General features: G+C 46.7%; 1 protein-coding gene across 1 annotated transcript in view; it reads left to right on the top strand.

The window, feature by feature from the left end:
• Nucleotides 1–21,817, top strand: part of LOC137373117 (diacylglycerol kinase theta) — a 296,078-nt gene that overhangs the window by 252,982 nt on the left and 21,279 nt on the right. Inside the window, exons 21-22 of the mRNA XM_068037996.1 lie at nucleotides 7,714–7,825; nucleotides 12,812–12,964. Of these exons, the coding sequence (XP_067894097.1) occupies nucleotides 7,714–7,825; nucleotides 12,812–12,964 (265 nt within the window). The remainder of the gene's footprint in view (nucleotides 1–7,713; nucleotides 7,826–12,811; nucleotides 12,965–21,817) is intronic.

The raw sequence follows: 21,817 nt of genomic DNA, 5'->3' as shown, positions 1-21,817 counted from the left end.
CTGAGAACCTACTGATCAAGGAAGCTCTCCTGAACACATTGCAGAAATGCCTCCCCCTCCTTACCCTTTAATTACCAAAATATCAGTTGCGATAATGTTCGAGTAAAGTCCCCCAATATCCCCACTCTATAATTCTTGCACATCTCTGTGATTTCTGTGCAGATTTGTTCCTCTCTCTCTCTCTGACTATATGGAGGCCTGTAGAATACCCCCAGTAGTGTGATCATACCCTTTTTGCTTCTCAACTCTAGCCAAATGGATTCTGTCTCTGCCCCCTCAAGGACATCCTCCCTTTCCAGCACTATAATGTCTTCCCTAATCATTACTGCCACCCCACCTCCCATTTTTCCTTCCCTATCTTTTCTGAACACTTTATGTCCTTGTACATCAAGTTCCTAGACACCATATTTAAGCCACGTTTCCATTATTACCACATGTGCTATTTATGTTTGTAGCTCACCAGCCTTATTCACCAGACTTCGTGTGTTTACATACATGCATTCTAATCCTGTTTTTGCATTCCTCGTAGTCCTTTGCAGTCCGTTCCTAATACGGAACTACTCCCCTCTCTTGTACTGTCCGATACTCTCACATTATGCACCTTATTCTCCTTTTCTACTTATATATGCTGCTGGTGCCCATGCCCTGCAAATTTAGTTTAAAACGTCCCCATCAACACCAGTGAATCTCCACGCGAGGACATTGGTCCCAGTCATGTTGAGGTGCAACCCATCCTTTTGAATAGGTGTCACCTGCCCCAGAACTGGTCCCAATGGCCCAAGAATCTGAAGCCCTCCCTCCTGCACCATGTTTCAAGCCACGCAGTGATCCTCCCTATCTTCCTATTTCTACTCACAGCGCATGTAACTGGAAGTAATCCAGAGATTACTACCTTTGAGGTCCTACTCTTTAACTTCCTCCCTAGTTCCTGAAAATCTGACCTCAATACCTACCCTCTCTATGCCATTGGTGCCAATGTGTACCACAACTTCTGGCTCACTCGCTTCCTCCTGCAGAATATCCTGCACTGTCTCTGTGCTGTCCTTTACCCTGGCACCAGGGAGGCAACACATCATGAGGGACTCAAAACAACTGTAACAGAAATGCCTGTCTGTGTCATTAACTATGGAATCACCAATAGCAACTGCATTTCTACTGTTTGCTGTTCCCTCCTGTACAGTCCCTTGCCCGTTGGTGCCATGGTTTGGACTGCACTCCTTCAAGGTGTCGTCACTCCCAGCAGTCTCCAAAACTGTGTACCGGTTTCAGAGTGGCACACACCCTGAAGACTCCTACACTTCCTGCCTCTTCCTACTCTTCTGGATGGCCACCCATCTGCTATCCTGAACTCTCACTGCCTGATCCAGGAAACTCTCCTGCTCCCTGATGCTCCACAGTGAATCAAGCTGTTCCTCAAGCTCAGAATTCCTGAGCTCGAGCTGAAGAAGCTGGAGTCACCTCACACATGTGGTCGCCCAAGACATATGAAGTGTCATGATGCAGAAATTGAAAGCAACAGGCTGCAGCTGCCCATCCATGATCTAAACAAAAGCCTCTATTCCCTTTTTTAACCATCTATTTAGTACCCTGCTTAAACTGTCAATTTTAAATAATATCTCTAGATCTGAACTCTGCTTATACTTTTATTACAACATTTATTTATACTACCCCGATTGAATATGTTTAATTTCCCAGGTTCCAATTTGAACCAAAACCCTAGATAGAGAGAGAAAAAAGATAAATACCCACCAACCAATCACTTACTCTCTTCCCCGTGACGTCACATTTTGATTTTCCTTAAAACGAAGTCAGTCCCCCTCGACTCGCTCCTTTATCCTGCCGCCAGTCTCACTGTGCTCCCCCAGGCTCGCTCCTTTATCCTGCTGCTGGTCTCACTGTGCTCCCCCTCAATTCGCTCCTTTATCCTGCCGCCAGTCTCACTGTGCTCTCCCTCAATTCGCTCCTTTATCCTGCCGCCGGTCTCACTGTGCTCTCCCTCAATTCGCTCCTTTATCCTGCTGCCGGTCTCACTGTGCTCTCCCTCAATTCGCTCCTTTATCCTGCCGCGGGTCTCACTGTGCTCCCCCAGGCTCGCTCCTTTATCCTGCCGCTGGTCTCACTGTGCTCTCCCTCAATTCGCTCCTTTATCCTGCCGCCGGTCTCACTGTGCTCCCCCAGGCTCGCTCCTTTATCCTGCCGCCGGTCTCACTGTGCTCCCCCAGGCTCGCTCCTTTATCCTGCTGCTGGTCTCACTGTGCTCCCCCTCAATTCGCTCCTTTATCCTGCCGCCAGTCTCACTGTGCTCTCCCTCAATTCGCTCCTTTATCCTGCCGCCAGTCTCACTGTGCTCTCCCTCAATTCGCTCCTTTATCCTGCCGCCAGTCTCACTGTGCTCTCCCTCAATTCGCTCCTTTATCCTGCCGCCAGTCTCACTGTGCTCTCCCTCAATTCGCTCCTTTATCCTGCCGCCGGTCTCACTGTGCTCTCCCTCAATTCGCTCCTTTATCCTGCCGCGGGTCTCACTGTGCTCCCCCAGGCTCGCTCCTTTATCCTGCCGCTGGTCTCACTGTGCTCTCCCTCAATTCGCTCCTTTATCCTGCCGCCGGTCTCACTGTGCTCCCCCAGGCTCGCTCCTTTATCCTGCCGCCGGTCTCACTGTGCTCCCCCAGGCTCGCTCCTTTATCCTGCCGCTGGTCTCACTGTGCTCCCCCTCAATTCGCTCCTTTATCCTGCCGCCAGTCTCACTGTGCTCTCCCTCAATTCGCTCCTTTATCCTGCCGCCGGTCTCACTGTGCTCCCCCAGGCTCGCTCCTTTATCCTGCCGCCGGTCTCACTGTGCTCCCCCAGGCTCGCTCCTTTATCCTGCCGCCAGTCTCACTGTGCTCTCCCTCAATTCGTTCCTTTATCCTGCCGCCAGTCTCACTGTGCTCTCCCTCAATTCGCTCCTTTATCCTGCTGCCGGTCTCACTGTGCTCCCCCTCAATTCGCTCCTTTATCCTGCCGCCAGTCTCACTGTGCTCTCCCTCAATTCGCTCCTTTATCCTGCCGCCAGTCTCACTGTGCTCTCCCTCAATTCGCTCCTTTATCCTGCCGCCAGTCTCACTGTGCTCTCCCTCAATTCGCTCCTTTATCCTGCCGCCAGTCTCACTGTGCTCTCCCTCAATTCGCTCCTTTATCCTGCCGCCAGTCTCACTGTGCTCTACCTCAATTCGCTCCTTTATCCTGCCGCCAGTCTCACTGTGCTCTCCCTCAATTCGCTCCTTTATCCTGCCGCCGGTCTCACTGTGCTCTCCCTCAATTCGCTCCTTTATCCTGCCGCGGGTCTCACTGTGCTCCCCCAGGCTCGCTCCTTTATCCTGCCGCTGGTCTCACTGTGCTCTCCCTCAATTCGCTCCTTTATCCTGCCGCCGGTCTCACTGTGCTCCCCCAGGCTCGCTCCTTTATCCTGCCGCCGGTCTCACTGTGCTCCCCCAGGCTCGCTCCTTTATCCTGCCGCTGGTCTCACTGTGCTCCCCCTCAATTCGCTCCTTTATCCTGCCGCTGGTCTCACTGTGCTCCCCCTCAATTCGCTCCTTTATCCTGCCGCCAGTCTCACTGTGCTCTCCCTCAATTCGCTCCTTTATCCTGCCGCCGGTCTCACTGTGCTCTCCCTCGACTCGCTCCTTTATCCTGCCGCCGGTCTCACTGTGCTCTCCCTCGACTCGTTCCTTTATTCTGCCGCCGGTCTCACTGTGCTCTCCCTCGATTCGCTCCTTTATCCTGCCGCCGGTCTCACTGTGCTCCCCCAGGCTCGCTTCTTTATCCTGCCGCCGGTCTCACTGTGCTCTCCCTCGACTCGCTCCTTTATTCTGCCGCCAGTCTCACTGTGCTCTCCCTCGACTTGCTCCTTTATCCTGCCGCCGGTCTCACTGTGCTCCCCCAGGCTCGCTCCTTTATCCTGCCGCCGGTCTCACTGTGCTCTCCCTCGACTCGCTCCTTTATCCTGCCGCCGGTCTCACTGTGCTCTCCCTCAATTCGCTCCTTTATCCTGCCGCCAGTCTCACTGTGCTCTCCGTCAATTCGCTCCTTTATCCTGCCGCCGGTCTCACTGTGCTCTCCCTCGACTCGCTCCTTTATCCTGCCGCCGGTCTCACTGTGCTCCCCCAGGCTCGCTCCTTTATCCTGCCGCTGGTCTCACTGTGCTCTCCCTCGACTCGCTCCTTTATCCTGCCGCCGGTCTTGATGTCAATTTTGGTTTGGTTATTCTTCTGTGAAGAGCTTTGGAAGATTTTTCTGTGTTAAAGGCTATTTAAATGCAAGTTGTTGTTGTTCTTCATCTAATCTGCCTGAAATCTGGTAATGCAACATAGGTGGCATCAAAGCTGGTACCTGCCTGGTCTCTGTCCCAGTTGGGATGGAGTCAGATTCCTAAATATTTCTGTTGCTGTTGCTTGAAAGATGAATGCAGAGTGAACTCGCTCCCCAATCAACTGTCTGAAATGATGCATCACACTGCATCTAACAAGTCCAGTGACTGTTCCCGCTTGGTGCTGGAGTAGAAGAATTCACACTGATTGAAGCATTCTGCCATTTGCTTACTTTAATTACCTCTAAATCATTTATTGCATTATAAACGTTTGGAGAAAATCAAGGAATGTTTACACCTGAATATTCCGTTCATGCTGCCTGTGGACAGGCTTTATGTCAAGGAGCAGTTTCATAAAATTATTCCTATTGTTTCTTTGAGTGCTTTCTAAAACAGACCAATTCCATTGCTAAATAAAAGCAAAATACTGCAGATGCTGGAAATCTGAAATAAAACCAATAACTGCTGGAAATACTCAGCAGGTTTGGCAGCATCTGTGGAGAGAGAAACAGAGTTAACGTTTCAGGTCAGTGACCTTTCATCAGAACTGGCAAAGTTAGAAATGTAATAGGTTTTAAGCAAATAAAGTGGGGGTGGGGCAAAAGAAAACAAATGGGGAGGTGTTGATAGAACCATAGAAAAATTACAGCACAGAAGGAGGCCATTTAGCCCGTTCTGTCTGTGCTGGCCAAAAAACTGGCCGCCCAATTTAATTCCACCTTCCAGCACCTGGTCCGTAGCCTTGCAGGTTACAGCACTTCAGGTGCATGTCCAGGTACCTTTTAAATGAATTGAGGGTTTCTGCCTCCACCACCATTCCTGGCAGTGAATTCCAGATACCCACTGGGTGAAAAAGTGTTTCCTCATATCCCCTCTAATCCTTCTAACAGTCACCTTAAATCTGTGCCGCCTGGTAATTGACCTCTCTGCTCGGGGAAACAGGTCCTTCCTGTCCACTCTATCTAGGCCCCACATAATTTTGTGCACCTCAATTAAGTCACCCCTCAGCCTCTTCTCAGGAAAACAATCCTAGATAGGACAGAAGGTCACAGAGAATAACTGACAAGGAGGTCATGGGGCAGCGGCAAAGACAAAGAGTGTTAATGTTGTGGTGCAATACAAAGCATTAGTGCAGAAAGGGTGTTAAATGACAGAATAATGAAAGGCCCAGGCAAAAGCAAAACATGAAAAAAAAAGTGGGTAGGCACATGGTGTAATGATGAAACAAACTTAAAATAAAATGAAATAAAAAACTGCAAAGTAAAACTAAAAAAGAAGTGAAACTTAAAAAAAAAGTGGGGTGGGGGCCCGTCATACTCTGAAATTTTTGAACTTAATGTTCAGTCCGGCAGGCTGTAATGTGCCTAATCAGTAAATGAGCTGTTTCGCGAGCTTGCGTTGATGTTCACTGGAACACTGCAGCAATCCCAGGACAGAGATCTGGGCATGAGAGTGGGGGGATGTGTTGAAATGGCAAGCGACAGGAAGCTCAGGGTCATGTTTTCGAAATGAGCGAAGGTGTTCGCAAAGCGGTCACCCAATCTGCATTTGGTCTTTCCAATGTAGAGGAGACCACATTGTGAGCAGCGAATACAGTATACTACATTGAAAGAAGTACAAGTAAATCGCTGCTTCACCTGAAAGGAGCGTTTGGGGCCTTAGATAGTGAGGAGAGAGGAGGTAAAAAGGCAGGTATTACACCTCCTGCAATTGCATGGGAAGGTGCCGTGGGAAGGGGACGCAGTGTCGGGTAATGGAGGAGTGGACCAGGGTGTCGCGGTGGGGAACGATCCCTTTGGAATGCTGAGAGGGGAGCGGAGGGGAAGATGCGTTTGGTTGTGGCATCACGCTAGACGTGGCGGAAATGGCGGAGGATGATCCTTTGGATATGGAGACTGATGGGGTGGAAAGTAAGGACAAGGGGAACCCTGTCGTGGTTCTGGGAGGAAGGGGAAGGGGTGAGAGCAGAACTGCGGGAAATGGGCCAGACACGGTTGAGAGCCCTGTCAACCACAGTTGGTGGGGGTGGGGGGAGGGAAATCCCGTATCGGTGCCAATTCCTGCTCCCGCCCCGAACTGGAAAACTTTATCAACTTTGCTTCCAATTTCTACCCTTCTCTCACCTTTACATGGTCCATCTCCGACACTTCTCTTCCATTCCTTGACCTTTCTGTCTCCATCTCTGGGGATAGGCTGTCTACTAATATTCATTATAAGCCCACCGACTCCCACAGCTACCTCGACTACACTTCTTCACAACCTGCCTCCTGTAAGGACTCAATTCCATACTCCCAGTTTCTCTGTCTCCGACGCATCTGCTCTGATGATGCAACCTTCCACAACAGCGCTTCTGATATGTCTTCCTTTCTCCTTAACAGAGGATTCCTCCACTCCCCCCCCCCCCCCCTCACCCCCAACTCTATGACTCTATGTTTTGCTTTTGTCTAGGGCTTTCATTATTCTGTCATTTAACACCCTCTCTGTACTAACACTTTGTATTTCACCACACCATTAACAACCCTTTGCCTTTGCCTCATGACCTCCTTGTCAGTTATTCTCATAGATTTATACAGCACAGAAACAGGCCCTTCAGCCCATCGTGTCTGTGCTGGCCATCAAGCACCTATCTATTCTAATCCCATTTTCCAACACTTGGCCCATAGCCTTGTCTGTGACCCTCTGTCCAATCAACACCTTCCCATTTGTTCTCTTTTGCCTCACTCCCACTTTATTTTCTTAAACCTATTACATTTCTAACCTTTGCCAATTCTGATGAAAGGTCACTGATCAGAAACGTTAACTTTGCTTCTCTCTCCACTCATGCTACTGGACCTGCTGAGTATTTCCAGTACTTATTGGTTTTATTTCAATTCCATTGCTAAGTATTTTTCAGATACATGAGTATTTATAGTGTCTTTGTACAGTAAATGTAATCTGGGTTTAGTTACAGTGCAATGTAGTAAATAACTGCTGAATGTAATCCTTCATTCTAAGTGAGGAGTTGCGAACATTTTGTAAGTTGAAAATAAACCTGCTTTGAAAAGTAATTTTGCTTGAAACTCTGATTCTAGTTCAATCTTTACACTGATGGTTTAGACAAAATCATCAGCTGGGAAGGTCCATCCGTACAATATTTGAAAGTCTGATTATTCATCACTGCAGGCACTCATTACATTGGGATAAATGACAAGTATTTTGTGCAAGGATGTGTTTCTAAAAACATTAATATTTCTGTCAGAGGGTAACCTTTGTTATCTGAAAGGCCTGTACATATTAAGTTCATTATATTTATGTGTAAAGCCATGAGAGATGTGTTTTATTTCAGCAGTTAGAACATGTTAACTATCTGTTGGTGTGATCTTTCACAGCTGGGGATCTGGAGCAGATCTGTGGGGGTCTGACAGTGACAGTCGTTTTGAAAAACCCCGGATCGATGATGGGATGCTGGAAGTAGTTGGGGTCACTGGTGTAGTTCATATGGTAAATGCGAGACTTCTCACTGTGTTGGACAGCTTTAGAAATACTATTAAAACGCAACAAAGAAAACTGAAAAGATGTTTGCTTGTCCAACGATAAGTTGTCAGAAATGTATTTAGTTGACTGACTAGATGAGTCAAGTTTGAAACTCTCTAGGACTGATCCCCCTGACCCTTGCCATGAAGGAATGCCCAGTTCCCCAGGAGCAAAGGCTTGGAACAAGGGGTGAAAGTCAGGCTTGACGTGTCCACAGGAGGAATGTGAATGAATCAGGAGGGGATGCTCGCAGCCTTCCACCTTATTTACTTGTCTACACATTGTCTCAGCTCAGCACCCACTCATGCCATTTGCAGGCCAAGGAATACAAGCTTCTCCCTGCCCACCAGGTCAAGCCTTTCCCTAACCAGAGTTTTGGTCCAGCAGCTTGTTTCCAAGGAGGAAAAAAATCTTTCAGTGTTTTGAGATTTTGTTTTTTAACTATTCACCCATTTGACTGGGAAAGTGACCCATTATTGAAGACTATCTCTCAGCTGGTAGCCCATCTGCAAGACACTTCTAGCTACAAGAGTAGCAGTGTATATTGGTACTAAGAAATACATGACTATAACTGCAATTATAGACATCTGTTTCTTTAGAAAAGATGGTATACTTCATTCTTTGGGTAAGCAAAACACACAAATTCAGGCCTAAAGTAGTAGAAGTTATCCCACACTTATAAATGTAACATTTTCAGAGCTCTTTTGTGTGATATCGTACATAGCGTGAGATATTCTAAGGATAGGCTGAGGGACTATATAAAGTTATGTTCTTTCTCTTTCTTATAACATCCACCTGCGTTACATACTTGTCTCTCAAATAGTTTGGAAGGCATCTGATTGCCGTTGCATGTAGCAATAATAGTTAAAGCATATGAATTATCTTGTTGTCAAGTTGTACACATCTTAACTTCCTGGAAGAAACAAGTGCCAGGCAATGCCCATCTCCAACAACAGAGAATCTTGCCATCTCCCCATGGCATTCAATAGCATTACCATCGCTGAATCCCCCACCATCAACATCCTGGGCGTTACCACTTACCAGAAACCTAACTGGAGTAGCCATATAAATACTGTGGCTGCAAGAGCAGGTCAGAGGCTGGGAATTCTGTGGTGAGTAACTCACCTCCTGACTCCCCAAAGCCTGTCCACCATCTACAAGGCACAAGTCAGGAGTGTGATGGAATACTCTCCACTTGCCTGGATGGGTGCAGCTCCAACAACACTCAAGAACCTTGACAACATCCAAGACAAAGCAGACCACTTGATGGGCACCCATCCACCACATTAAATATTCACTCCCTCCACCACTGACACACAGTGGCAGCAGTATGTACCATCTACAAGATGCACTGCAGCAACTCACCAAGACTCCTTCGACAGCACCTTCCAAACCCATGACCTCTTTCACCTAGAAGAACAAGAGCGGCAGATACATGGGAACACCACCACCTGCAAGTTCCCCTGCAAGTCACACACCATCCTGACTTGGAACTATAGCGCCTATTACAATCACTATCACTGCGTCAAGATCCTGGAACTCCCTTCCTGACAGCATCACACGGACCTCAGCGGTTCAAGAACGCAACTCACCACCACCTTTTCGGGCGATTAGGGATGGGAAACAAATGCTAGTCTTGCCAGTGACACCCACATCCCATGAACAAACAAAGCAAAAAGGCCACTACAAATGTTAAGCAGCTGTTTTACAGAAGCCATGGTTACAGAAAGGCTCCTCCCAAAACTTGGTCATGATCAGAGTCTGTTTCTTTTGTTAGTTTACGGAATGTAGTGTTACGAGAGTTTCCATTTTGTGTTACAACTTGGGAATCTATATTTTTAAAAACTAAAAAGGATTTCATGGACATTGAATTACCTGGAGATCGCTGACCTTTTGGTATTTTTTTTTAAAGTTGGTGAACAAAAGGGTTGACCAGTAAACAAGTACTGGAAAACATGAGATTTCAAGTAAACACCACAGGGGATTCTAACCTGAAGGGACAGATGTTGCTGAACTGTTTTTGGTTTCATTTTGAACTGTTAAAAGCCAGCTTCTTTTTGGACTAAGGGAGTTGTTGGAGATCAGAAGAACATCCAGGCCACTGTTACCTCTCTTTGAAGAATCCATGCTCTTGAAAAGCAAAAGCCTATATGAAGCTGTGCTTTTGCCTCCTGTATTTTGAAGACATCCAGAAACCTTGCATCTTTAGAAAGGACTTTGCTTCAAATGTGTTAGAACTGAACCCTTTGTGGCTGCACACCTGCTGTAGGACCTATGTGAAACCATCTGCAGTTGAATTTCTTTGAACGTCGACCCAAACAGACTGTTCATCAACCTCGCCTGGAAAGATGTCTAGTGGCAGCCAACTATTTGACTTTGGGACACCTTGCCAAAATGAAGGACTTCCTTCCATATCTTTGTAGACTAAACTGTTACTTTTTTTGTAACTTCTATTTCTTTGTTACAGTTGAAAACAAAAAGCCCTTTTCTCCCTGTTAACCGGTTTGTCGATGTGTATGCGTGAGGGCTATCATGGATGAGCTGGACATACAGCCAACAAAATCGGAACTCAGTGATGCCATTGATTCTCTAGCCAGCGGAAAAGCCCCTGGGAAGGACAGCATTACCCCTGAAATAATCAAGAGTGCCAAGCCTGCTATACTCTCAGCACTACATGAACTGCTATGCCTGTGCTGGGACGAGGGAGCAGTACCCCAGGACATGCGCGATGCCAATATCATCACCCTGTATAAAAACAAAGGTGACCGCAGTGACTGCAACAACTACCGTGGAATCTCCCTGCTCAGCATAGTGGGGAAAGTCTTTGCTCGAGTCGCTCTAAACAGGCTCCAGAAGCTGGCCAAGCGCGTCTACCCTGAGGCACAGTGTGGCTTTCGTGCAGAGAGATCGACCGTTGACATGCTGTTCTCCCTTCGTCAGATACAGGAGAAATGCCGCGAACAACAGATGCCCCTCTACATTGCTTTCATTAATCTCACCAAAGCCTTTGACCTCGTCAGCAGACATGGTCTCTTCAGACTACTAGAAAAGATTGGATGTCCACCAAAGCTACTAGGTATCATCACCTCATTCCATGACAATATGAAAGGCACAATTCAACATGGTGGCACCTCATCAGACCCCTTTCCTATCCTGAATGGCGTGAAACAGGGCTGTGTTCTCGCACCCACACTCTTTGGGATTTTCTTCTCCCTGCTGCTTTCACATGCGTTCAAGTCTTCTGAAGAAGGAATTTCCCTCCACACAAGATCGGGGGCAGGTTGTTCAACCTTGCCCGTCTAAGAGCGAAGTCCAAAGTACGGAAAGTCCTCATCAGGGAACTCCTCTTTGCTGACGATGCTGCTTTAACATTGCACACTGAAGAATGTCTGCAGAGTCTCAGCGACAGGTTTGCGGCTGCCTGCAATGAATTTGGCCTAACCATCAGCCTCGAGAAAACAAACATCATGGGGCAGGACGTCAGAAATGCTCCATCCATCAATATTGGCGACCACGCTCTGGAAGTGGTTCAAGAGTTCACCTACCTAGGCTCAACTATCACCAGTAACCTGTCTCTAGATGCAGAAATCAACAAGCGCATGGGAAAGGCTTCCACTGCTATGTCCAGACTGGCCAAGAGAGTGTGGAAAAATGGCGCACTGACACGGAACACAAAAGTCCGAGTGTATCAAGCCTGTGTCCTCAGTACCTTGCTCTACGGCAGCGAGGCCTGGGCAACGTATGTCAGCCAAGAGCGACGTCTCAATTCATTCCATCTTCGCTGCCTCCAGAGAATACTTGGCATCAGGTGGCAGGACCGTATCTCCAACACAGAAGTCCTCGAGGCGGCCAACATCCCCAGCTTATACACACTACTGAGTCAGCGGCACTTGAGATTGCTTGGCCATGTGAGCCGCATGGAAGATGGCAGGATCCCCAAAGATACATTGTACAGCGAGCTCGCCACTGGTATCAGACCCACTGGCCGTCCATGTCTCCGCTTCAAAGACGTCTGCAAACGCGACATGAAGTCCTGTGACATTGATCCCAAGTCGTGGGAGTCAGTTGCCAGCGTTCGCCAGAGCTGGCGGGCAATCATAAAGACGGGGCTAAAGTGTGGCGAGTTGAAGAGACTTAGTAGTTGGCAGGAGAAAAGACAAAAGCGCAAGGGGAGAGCCAACTGTGTAACAGCCCCGTCAAACAAATTTCTCTGCAGCACCTGTGGAAGAGCCTGTCACTCTAGAATTGGCCTTTATAGCCACTCCAGGCGCTGCTCCACACACCACTGACCACCTCCAGGCACTTACCCATTGTCTCTCGAGATAAGGCCAAAGAAGAATGCGTGAGGGCTAGGATTTAATAAGGGGTTTTAATATTTCAATTATATATACTTACTCCATTATTGGTTAAGACTTGGTTTATAATAAACAGATAATTTTATTGTTTATTAATGAAACCTGGTTGGTGTGCTTTATTCTGGAGACAAATAGAGTATCTAATTATTTGTTTCAGTAAGTGGGAAAATGTATTGATATGCTGTGACCTGTGGAGAAGTGCACGCCTTCCGCTTCAGTTGTAATAGTAGAGAAAAGTTAGAAACAAATATGATCTTGGATGGGTAACTAACAGTAGGTCACCTTCCCACACAGATCTCCATTTGACTTGCAGATAACTTTTCCCTTGAAGCATGTTGGAAATGAATGAGAAAATCTTCCCTAGTGTAGACTGATAACACGGCAGGTTTATATATTTCTGTTATGTTACATCTCGACAGCAAGAAGATGCTAAATTTCAAAAACTGCTAAGAAAATGAGTAATTTGAAATATTTTTAATTTGTAGCCAGTGGTTGTGAGGCCAGTGGATTGGATATTCCACCTGTTCATAGCCAATACATAGAGGAAATAATCCTTTATTGTTTCCATACACTAATGGTTTGCCTTCTCAATGTTTAGGGACAGGTGCAAAGTGGGTTACGGTCTGGGATCCGTATTGCACAAGGGATGTATTTCCATGTCACGTTGCTAAAGTCAATTCCTGTGCAAGTGGATGGAGAACCATGGATTCAGTCACCAGGGCATATCATCATATCAGCCGCTGGGCCTAAGGTAAGTTGGTGCAAGACACAATTTAGAGAATAAACCAGCCTTGGATAATGTGCTGCATTTTCGTTTAAGTAAGAAACTTAGGTGAAGGTCCAAATTTCAAAATATGATCATACTTGAAAAGAGTAGGAGGGGATTTCAGGTAAATTAGGAAATTATGATTTGTGGTGCCAAAATTGGATTTTAAAAGTCTGTAGATTGCAACAGGGAGAAAGTCTGGCTAAAAGATTTAGCTGTTGAAATTGTGTGAAGATGTTTCTGCTGCTGTCCATCCTAAATTTCTCTCATCAAATCTCAGACCTGTTGTTTTTCCAAACTCCAAATTTACAGGGCGAGCTGATGTTTGGGGGTGGGGGGGGGGTGCAGACAGGGCGAGCCGGTAACTGGGGGATAGGGCGAGCCGGTAACTGGGAGGAGAGAGAGGCCCATCCCTAATTGTCCTTGAGAAGGTGGTGGTGAGCTGCCTCCTTGAACCGCTGCACCCCATGTGGTGCAGGAACACAAACAGTTGGGGAGGGAGTTCCAGAATTTTGACCCAGCAACAGTGTAGGAACTTCAATATATTTCCAAATCAAGATGTTGTGTGCCTTGGAGAGGAACTTGCAGATGGTGGTGGCATCTTGCATCTCTGCCCTTGTCCTCCTAGGTGGAAGAGGTCATGGGTTTGGAAGGTGCAGTCGAAGGAGTCTTGGTGAGTTGCTGCAGTGCATCTTGTAGATGGTACACACTGCTGCCACTGTGCGCCGGTGGTGGAAGGAGTGAATGTTTAGGGTGATGGATGGGGTGCCAGTCAAACGGGCTGCTTTGTCCTGGATGGTGTCGAGCTTCTTGAGTGTTGTTGGAGCTACACTCATCCAGGCAAGTGGAGAGTATTCCATCACACTCCTGACTTGTGCCTTATAGATGGTAGACAGGCATTGGGAGTCAGGAGGTGAGTTACTTGCCGCAGATTTCCCAGCCTCTGACCTGGTCTTATAGCCACAGCATTTATTTCTTTTATGTATCAGTTATTTATCAGTTTCTGGGCAATGGTAACCCCCAGGATGTTGATAGTGGGGGATTCAGCCATGCCAATTCCACTGATCATCAAGTGGAGATGGTTAGATTCTCTCTTGTTGGAGATGGTCATTTCCTGGCACTTGTGTGGTGTGAATGTTACTTGCCATTTATCAGCCCAAGCCTGGATATTGTCCAGGTCTTGCTGTATTTCTACACAGACTGCTTCAGTATCTGAGGAGTCGTGAATGGTGCTGAACATTGTACAATCGTCAGCGAACATCTCCACTTCTGACCTTATGACGGGGGCGGTGGGTGGGGAAGGTCATTGAGTGTTGTTGGAGCTGCACCCATCCAGGCAATTGGAGAGCATTCCATCACACTCTTGACTTGTGCCTTGTAGATGGTGGACAGGCTTTGGGGAGTCAGGAGGTGAGTTACTTGCCGCAGAATTCCCAGCCTCTGACCTGCTCTTGTAGCCACAGTATTTATATGGCTGCACCAGTTCAGTTTCTGGTCAATGGTAACGCCCAGGATGTTGTTAGTAGGGGAATCAGCGATCGTAATGCCATTGAATGTCAAGGGGAGATGCTTAGATTCTCTGTTGTTGTAGATGGCCATTGCCTGGCACTTGTGTGGTGCAAATGTTACTTGCCACTTATCAGACCAAGCCTGGATGTTGTCCAGGACTTGCTCCATTTCTACACGAACTGCTTCAGTATCTGAGGAGTTGTGAATGGTGCTGAACATTGTGCAATCAGCAGAGAATATCACCACTTCTGACCTTATGATGGAGGAAAGGTCATTGATGATGCAGCTAAGATGGTTGTATCTCGGACACTGCCCTGAGGAACTCCTGCAGTGATGTCCTGGAGCTGAGATGATTGACCTCCAACAACCACAGCCATCTTCCTTTGTGCGAGGTATGACTCTAACCAGTGGAGAGTTTTCCCTCAATTCCATTGACTCCAGTTTTGATCGGGCTCCTTGATGCCACAGTCAGTCAAATGTGGCCTTGATGTCCAGGGCAGTCAATCTCACCTCACCTCTTGAGTTCAGCTCTTTTATTCATCTTTGGATCAAGACTGTAATGAGGTCAGGAGCTGAGTGGCCCTGGCAGAACCCAAACTGTGTATTAATGAGCAGGTTATTGCTGAGTAAGTGTTGCTTGTTAGCACTGTCAACGACACTTTCCATCACTTTGCTGATGATCAAGAATAGATTGATGGGGAGATAATTGGTCGCGTTGGATTTGGCCTGCATTTTGTGGGTAGGACATATCTGGGCAACTTTCCACATTGCAGGGTAGATGCCAGTGTTGTAACTGTACTGGAACAGCTTGGCCAGGGGCGCGGCTAGTTCTGGAGCATAAGTCTTCACAGCTCCAGCAGTCTGGCTCAGATCCAGCCAAGCCCTCCAGCCCCTTCTGTTCTTGCCAAGCTCCATGAACATTTTACATAGAAACATAGAAAATAGGAGCAGGAGGAGGCCATTCGGCCCTTCGAGCCTGCTCCACCATTCATTATGATCATGGTTGATCATCCAACTCAGTAACCTGTTCCCGCTTTCCTCCCATATCATTTGTTCCCTTTCGCCCCAAGAGCTATATCTAACTCCTTCTTGAAAGCATACAATGTTTTGGCGAATTCCACAGGCTCACCACTCTCTGGGTGAAGTAATTTCTCCTCATCTCAGTCCTGAAAGGTTTATCCCATATCCTTAGACTATGACCCCTGGTTCTGGACTCCCTCACCATCGGGAACATCCTTCCTGCATCTACCCTGTCAAGTCCTGTTAGAATTTTATAGGTTTCTATTAGATCTCCCCTCACTCTTCTGAACTCCAGTGAATATAATCCTAACCGACTCAATCTCTCCTCATACGTCAGTCCTGCCATCCCAGGAATCAGTCAGGTAAACCTTTGCTGCACTCCCTCTATAGCAAGGACATCCTTCCTCAGATAAGGAGACCAAAACTGCACACAATATTCCAGGTGTGGCCTCACCAAGGCCCTGTATAATTGCAGCAAGACATCCCTGCTCCTGTATTCGAATCCTCTCGTTATGAAGGCCAACATACCATTCGCCCTTTTTACCGCCTGTTGCACCTGCATGCTTACCTTCAGCGACTGGTGTACGAGAACACCCAGGTCTCGTTGCATATTCCCCTCTCTCAGTTTATCGCCGTTCAGATAATAATCTGCCTTCCTGTTTTTGCTACCAAAGTGGATAACCTCACATTTATCCACATTATACTGCATCTGCCATGCATTTGCCCACTCACTCAATTAGAATTAGAACATTAGAACATTACAGCGCAGTACAGGCCCTTCGGCCCTCGATGTTGTGCCGACCTGTGAAACCATTTGACCTACACTATTCCATTTTCATCCATATGTCTATCCAATGACCACTTAAATGCCCTTAAAGTTGGCGAGTCTACTACTGTTGTAGGCAGGGCGTTCCACGCCCCTACTACTCTCTGAGTAAAGAAACTACCTCTGACATCTGTCCTATATCTATCACCCCTCAACTTAAAGCTATGTCCCCTCGTGTTTGCCATCACCATCCGAGGAAAAAGACTCTCACTATCCACCCTATCTAACCCTCTGATTATCTTATATGTCTCTATTAAGTCACCTCTCCTCCTCCTCCTCTCCAACGAAAACAACCTCAAGTCCCTCAGCCTTTCCTCGTAAGACCTTCCCTCCATACCAGGCAACATCCTAGTAAATCTTCTCTGCACCCTTTCCATAGCTTCCACATCCTTCCTATAATGCGGTGACCAGAACTGCACGCAATACTCCAGGTGCGGCCTCACTAGAGTTTTGTACAGCTGCAGCATGACCTCGTGGCTCCGAAACTCGATCCCCCTACTAATAAAAGCTAACACACCATATGCCTTCTTAACAGCCCTATTAACCTGGGTAGCAACCTTCAGGGATTTATGCACCAGGACACCAAGATCTCTCTGTTCATCTACACTACCAAGAATCTTCCCATTAGCCCAGTACTCTGCATTCCTGTTACTCCTTCCAAAGTGAATCACCTCGCACTTTTCCACATTAAACTCCATTTGCCATCTCTCAGCCCAGCTCTGCAGCCTATCTATGTCCCTCTGTACCCTACAACATCCTTCGGCACTATCCACAACTCCACCGACCTTAGTGTCATCCGCAAATTTACTAACCCACCCTTCTACACCCCCTTCCAGGTCATTTATAAAAATGACAAACAGCAGTGGCCCCAAAACAGATCCTTGCGGTACACCACTAGTAACTAAACTCCAGGATGAACATTTGCCATCAACCACCACCCTCTGTCTTCTTTCAGCTAGCCAATTTCTGATCCAAAGCTCTAAATCACCTTCAACCCCATACTTCCATATTTTCTGCAATAGCCTACCATGGGGAACCTTATCAAACGCCTTACTGAAATCCATATACACCACATCCACTGCTTTACCCTCATCCACCTGTTTGGTCACCTTCTCGAAAAACTCAATAAGGTTTGTGAGGCACGACCTACCCTTCACAAAACCGTGCTGACTATCGCTAATGAACTTATTCTTCTCTACATGATTATAAATCCTGTCTCTTATAACCTTTTCCAACATTTTACCCACAACCGAAGTAAGGCTCACAGGTCTATAATTACCAGGGCTGTCTCCACTCCCCTTCTTGAACAAGGGGACAACATTTGCTATCCTCCAGTCTTCCGGCACTATTCCTGTCGACAATGACGACATAAAGATCAAGGACAAAGGCTCTGCAATCTCCCCCCTAGCTTCCCAGAGAATCCTAGGATAAATCCCATCTGGCCCAGGGGACTTATCTATTTTCACACTTTCCAAAATTGATAACACCTCCTCCTTGTGAACCTCAATCCCATCTAGCCTAGTAGCCTGAATCTCAGTATTCTCCTCGACAACATTTTCTTTCTCTACTGTAAATACTGACGCAAAATATTCATTTAACGCTTCCCTTACCTCCTCCGATTCCACACACAACTTCCCACTACTATCCTTGATTGGCCCTAATCTAACTATAGTCATTCTTTTATTCCTGATATACCTATAGAAAGCCTTAGGGTTTTCCCTGATCCTATCCGCCAATGACTTCTCGTGTCCTCTCCTTGCTCTTCTTATCTCTCCCTTTAGATCCTTCCTGGCTAGCTTGTAACTCTCAAGCGCCCTAACTGAGCCTTCACGTCTCATCCTAACATAAGCTGCCTTCTTCCTCTTGACAAGCGCTTCAACTTCTTTAGTAAACCACGGCTCCAACTTCTTTAGTAAACCACGGCTCCCTCGCTCGACAACTTCCTCCCTGCCTGACAGGTACATACTTATCAAGGACACGCAGTAGCTGCTCCTTGAATAAGCTCCACATTTCGATTGTTCCCATCCCCTGCAGTTTCCTTCCCCATCCTAACCATCCTAAATCTGGCCTAATCGCATCATAATTTCTTTTCCCCCCAGCTATAATTCTTGCCCTGCGGTATATACCTGTCCCTGCCCATCGCTAAGGTAAACCTAACCGAATTGTGATCACTATCACCAAAGTGCTCACCTACATCTAAATCTAACACCTGGCCAAGTTCATTACCCAGTACCAAATCCAAATCCAAATTCAACTTGTCCAAATCACCCTGAAGCCTCTCTGTATCCTCCGCACAACTCACCCTCCCACTCAGTTTTGCGTTATCTGCAAATTTGGAGATATTACAATTAGTTCCCTCATCTAAATCATTAATATATATTGTAAATAGCTGGGGTCCTAGCACCGGTCCCTGCGGTACCCCACTAGTCACTGCCTGCCATTTGGAAAAAGACCCGTTTATTCCTACTCTTTGTTTCCTGTCTGCCAACCAATTTTCTATCCATCGCAATACACTACCCCCAATCCCATGTGCTTTAATTTTACACGCTAACCTCTTAGGTGGGACTTTGTCGAATGTCTTCTGAAAGTCCAAATAAACCACATCCACTGGCTCCCCCTCATCAACTCTACTAGTTACATCCTCGAAGAATTCTGTTAGATTTGTCAAGCATGATTTCCCTTTTGTAAATCCATGCTGACTCTGTCCGATTCTACCACTGTTCTCCAAGTGCTCTGCTATAAAATCTTTGATAATGGACTCTAGAATTTTCCCCACTACCGACGTCAGGCTGACTGGTCTATAGTTCCCTGTTTTCTCTCTACCTCCCTTTTTAAATAGTGGGGTTACATTAGCTACCCTCAAATCTGTAGGAACTGTTCCAGAGTCTGTAGAATCTTGGAAGCTGACCACCAATGCATCCACTATTTCTAGGGCCACTTCCTTAAGTACTCTGGGATGTAGATTATCAGGCCCTGGGGATTTATTGGCCTTCAATCCCATCAATTTCCCCAACACCATTTCTCTACTAATACTGATTTCCTTCAGTTCCTCCCTCTCACTAAGCCCTGTGTTCCCCAGCATTTCTGGTATGATATTTGTGTCCTCCTCTGTGAAGACAGAACCTAAGTATGCATTTAGTTGGTCAACCATCTCTTTGTTCCCCATAATAAATTCCCCTGTTTCTGACTGTAAGGGACCTACATTTGTCTTCACCAATCTTTTTCACTTCACATAACTCTAGAAACTTTTACAGTCAAATTTTATGTTTCCCACAAACTTACTCTCGTACTCTATTTTCCCCTTCTTAATCAATCCCTTGGTCCTCCTTTGCTGAATTCTAAACTGCTCCCAATCCTCAGGTCTGCTGCTTTTTCTGGCGAATTTGTATGCCTCTTCCTTGGATCTAATGCTATCTCTAATTTCCCTCGTAAGCCATGGTTTGGCTACCTTTCCCGTTTTACTTTTGCGCCAGACAGGGATAAACAATTATGTGGCTCAGCTTTCAATATGTAATCTTCAAAATATCCCATGGGCTTAATGATCTTTCCAATGCAGCTGTCGCTTTTCATACACCCACCACCCCCCATCAGTGGCCACTAATTCACTCCCTGGAACTCCCACCTAGAATTTCTCATTACTGCCAATGCTTCCAGGTAAGTCATATTAAACTCCTTTTAACTTTGCATGTTTTTAAAAGTCAAAGATAAGTCCATTTAAAATGATAGTGAAAGCTTTGGACAAGCTTGATTCGAATTTTATCCAAAGGGAAGATATCCTGGTTGAACTGTTCAGAAATCTGAGATCTTAAATTCTGTGCTATTTTAGGTCTAGATTGGTCGAGGGAGTGGCCTGGGAATGACCTTCTCAAGAAGAGACCAAGAGTGGCCTACTCACAGGGAGTGGCCAGAGAGTGGAGAATAGATAAAGGGGAACCAGTGGATGTTGATTTTCAGAAGGCTTTCGATAAGGTCCCACAAAAGTGGTTAGTAAGTAAAGTTAGAGCACGTGGGATTGTGGGTAATATACTGGCATGGATTGAGAATTGGTTAAATGACAGAAAACAGAGAGCAGGAATAAACAGGTCATTCTCAGGTTGGCAGGCTGTGACTAGTGGGGTACTGCAAGGATCAATGCTTAGGACCCAGCTGTTCACAATCTATATCGATGATTTGGATGTGGGGGCCAAATGCAATATTTCCAAGTTTGCTGATGACACAGAACTAGGTTGAAATGTGAGTTGTGAGGATAATGCAGTGAGGCATTAGGGGGATTTAGACAGGCTAAGTGAATGGGCAAGAACATATTTTTTTATTTGTTCATTAGTTGTAGGCATTGCTGGCCAGGCCAGCATTTATTGTCCATCCCTAATTGTCCTTGAGAAGGTGGTGGTGAGCTGCCTTCTTGAACCACTGTAGTCCATGTGAGGTAGGTACACCCACAGTGCTATTAGGAAGGGAGTTCCAGGATTTTGGCCCAGCAACAGTGAAGGAATGGCATTATAGTTTAAAGTCAGGACGGTATGTGACTTGGAGGGGAACTTGCAGGTAGTGGTGTTCCCATGTATTTGCTGCCCTTGTCCTTCTAGTTGGTAGAGGTCACAGGTTTGGAAGGTGCTGTCTAAGGAGACTTGGTGCGTTGCTGCAGTGCATCTTGTAGATGGTACACACTGCTGCCACTGTGCGTTGGTGGTGGAGGGAGTGAATGTTTGTCGATGGGATGCCAATCAAGCAGGCTGCTTTGTCCTGTGTGGTATTGAGCTTCTTGAGTGGAGTTGGAGCTGAACCATCCAGGTAAGTGAAGAGTATTCCATCACACTCTGGACTTGTGCCTTGTAGATGTTGGACAGGCTTTGGGGAGTCAGGAGGTGAGTTACTCGCCACAGGATTCCTAGCCTCTGACCTGCTCTTGCAGCCACGGTACTTATATGGCTACTCCAGTTCAGGTTCTGGGGTAACCCCCAGGATGTTGACAGTGGGAGATTCAGCAATCGTAATGCCATTGAATGTCAAGGGGAGATGGTTAGATTCTCTGTTGTTGGAGATGGTCATTGCCTGGCACTTGTGTGGCATGAATGTTACTTGCCACTTATCAGCCCAAGCCTGGATATTGTCCAGGTCTTGCTGAATTTCTGTGCGGGCTGCTTCAGTATCTGAGGAGTCACAAATGGTGCTGAACATTGTGCAATCATTAGCGAACATCCCCTCTTCTGACCTTATGAATGAAGGAAGGTCATTGATGAAGCAGCTGAAGATGGTTGGGCCTAGGACACTATCCTGAGGAACTCCTGCAGTGATGTCCTGGAGCTGAGATGATTGACCTCCAACAGCCCTGATTCCCATTGACTTCAGTTTTTCTAGGGTTCTTTGATGCCATGCTCTGTCAAATGCTGCCTTGATGTCAAGGGCAGTCACTCTCAACTCACCTCTTGAGTTCAGCTCTTTTGTCCATGTTTGAACCAAGGCTGTAATGAGATCAGGAGCTG

This window comes from Heterodontus francisci, chromosome 1, assembly GCF_036365525.1.
Source record: "Heterodontus francisci isolate sHetFra1 chromosome 1, sHetFra1.hap1, whole genome shotgun sequence".
Taxonomy (NCBI): Eukaryota; Metazoa; Chordata; class Chondrichthyes; order Heterodontiformes; family Heterodontidae; genus Heterodontus; species Heterodontus francisci.
Note: the sequence above shows the minus strand (reverse complement) of the source record. Positions and strands in the feature narration are given on the sequence as shown.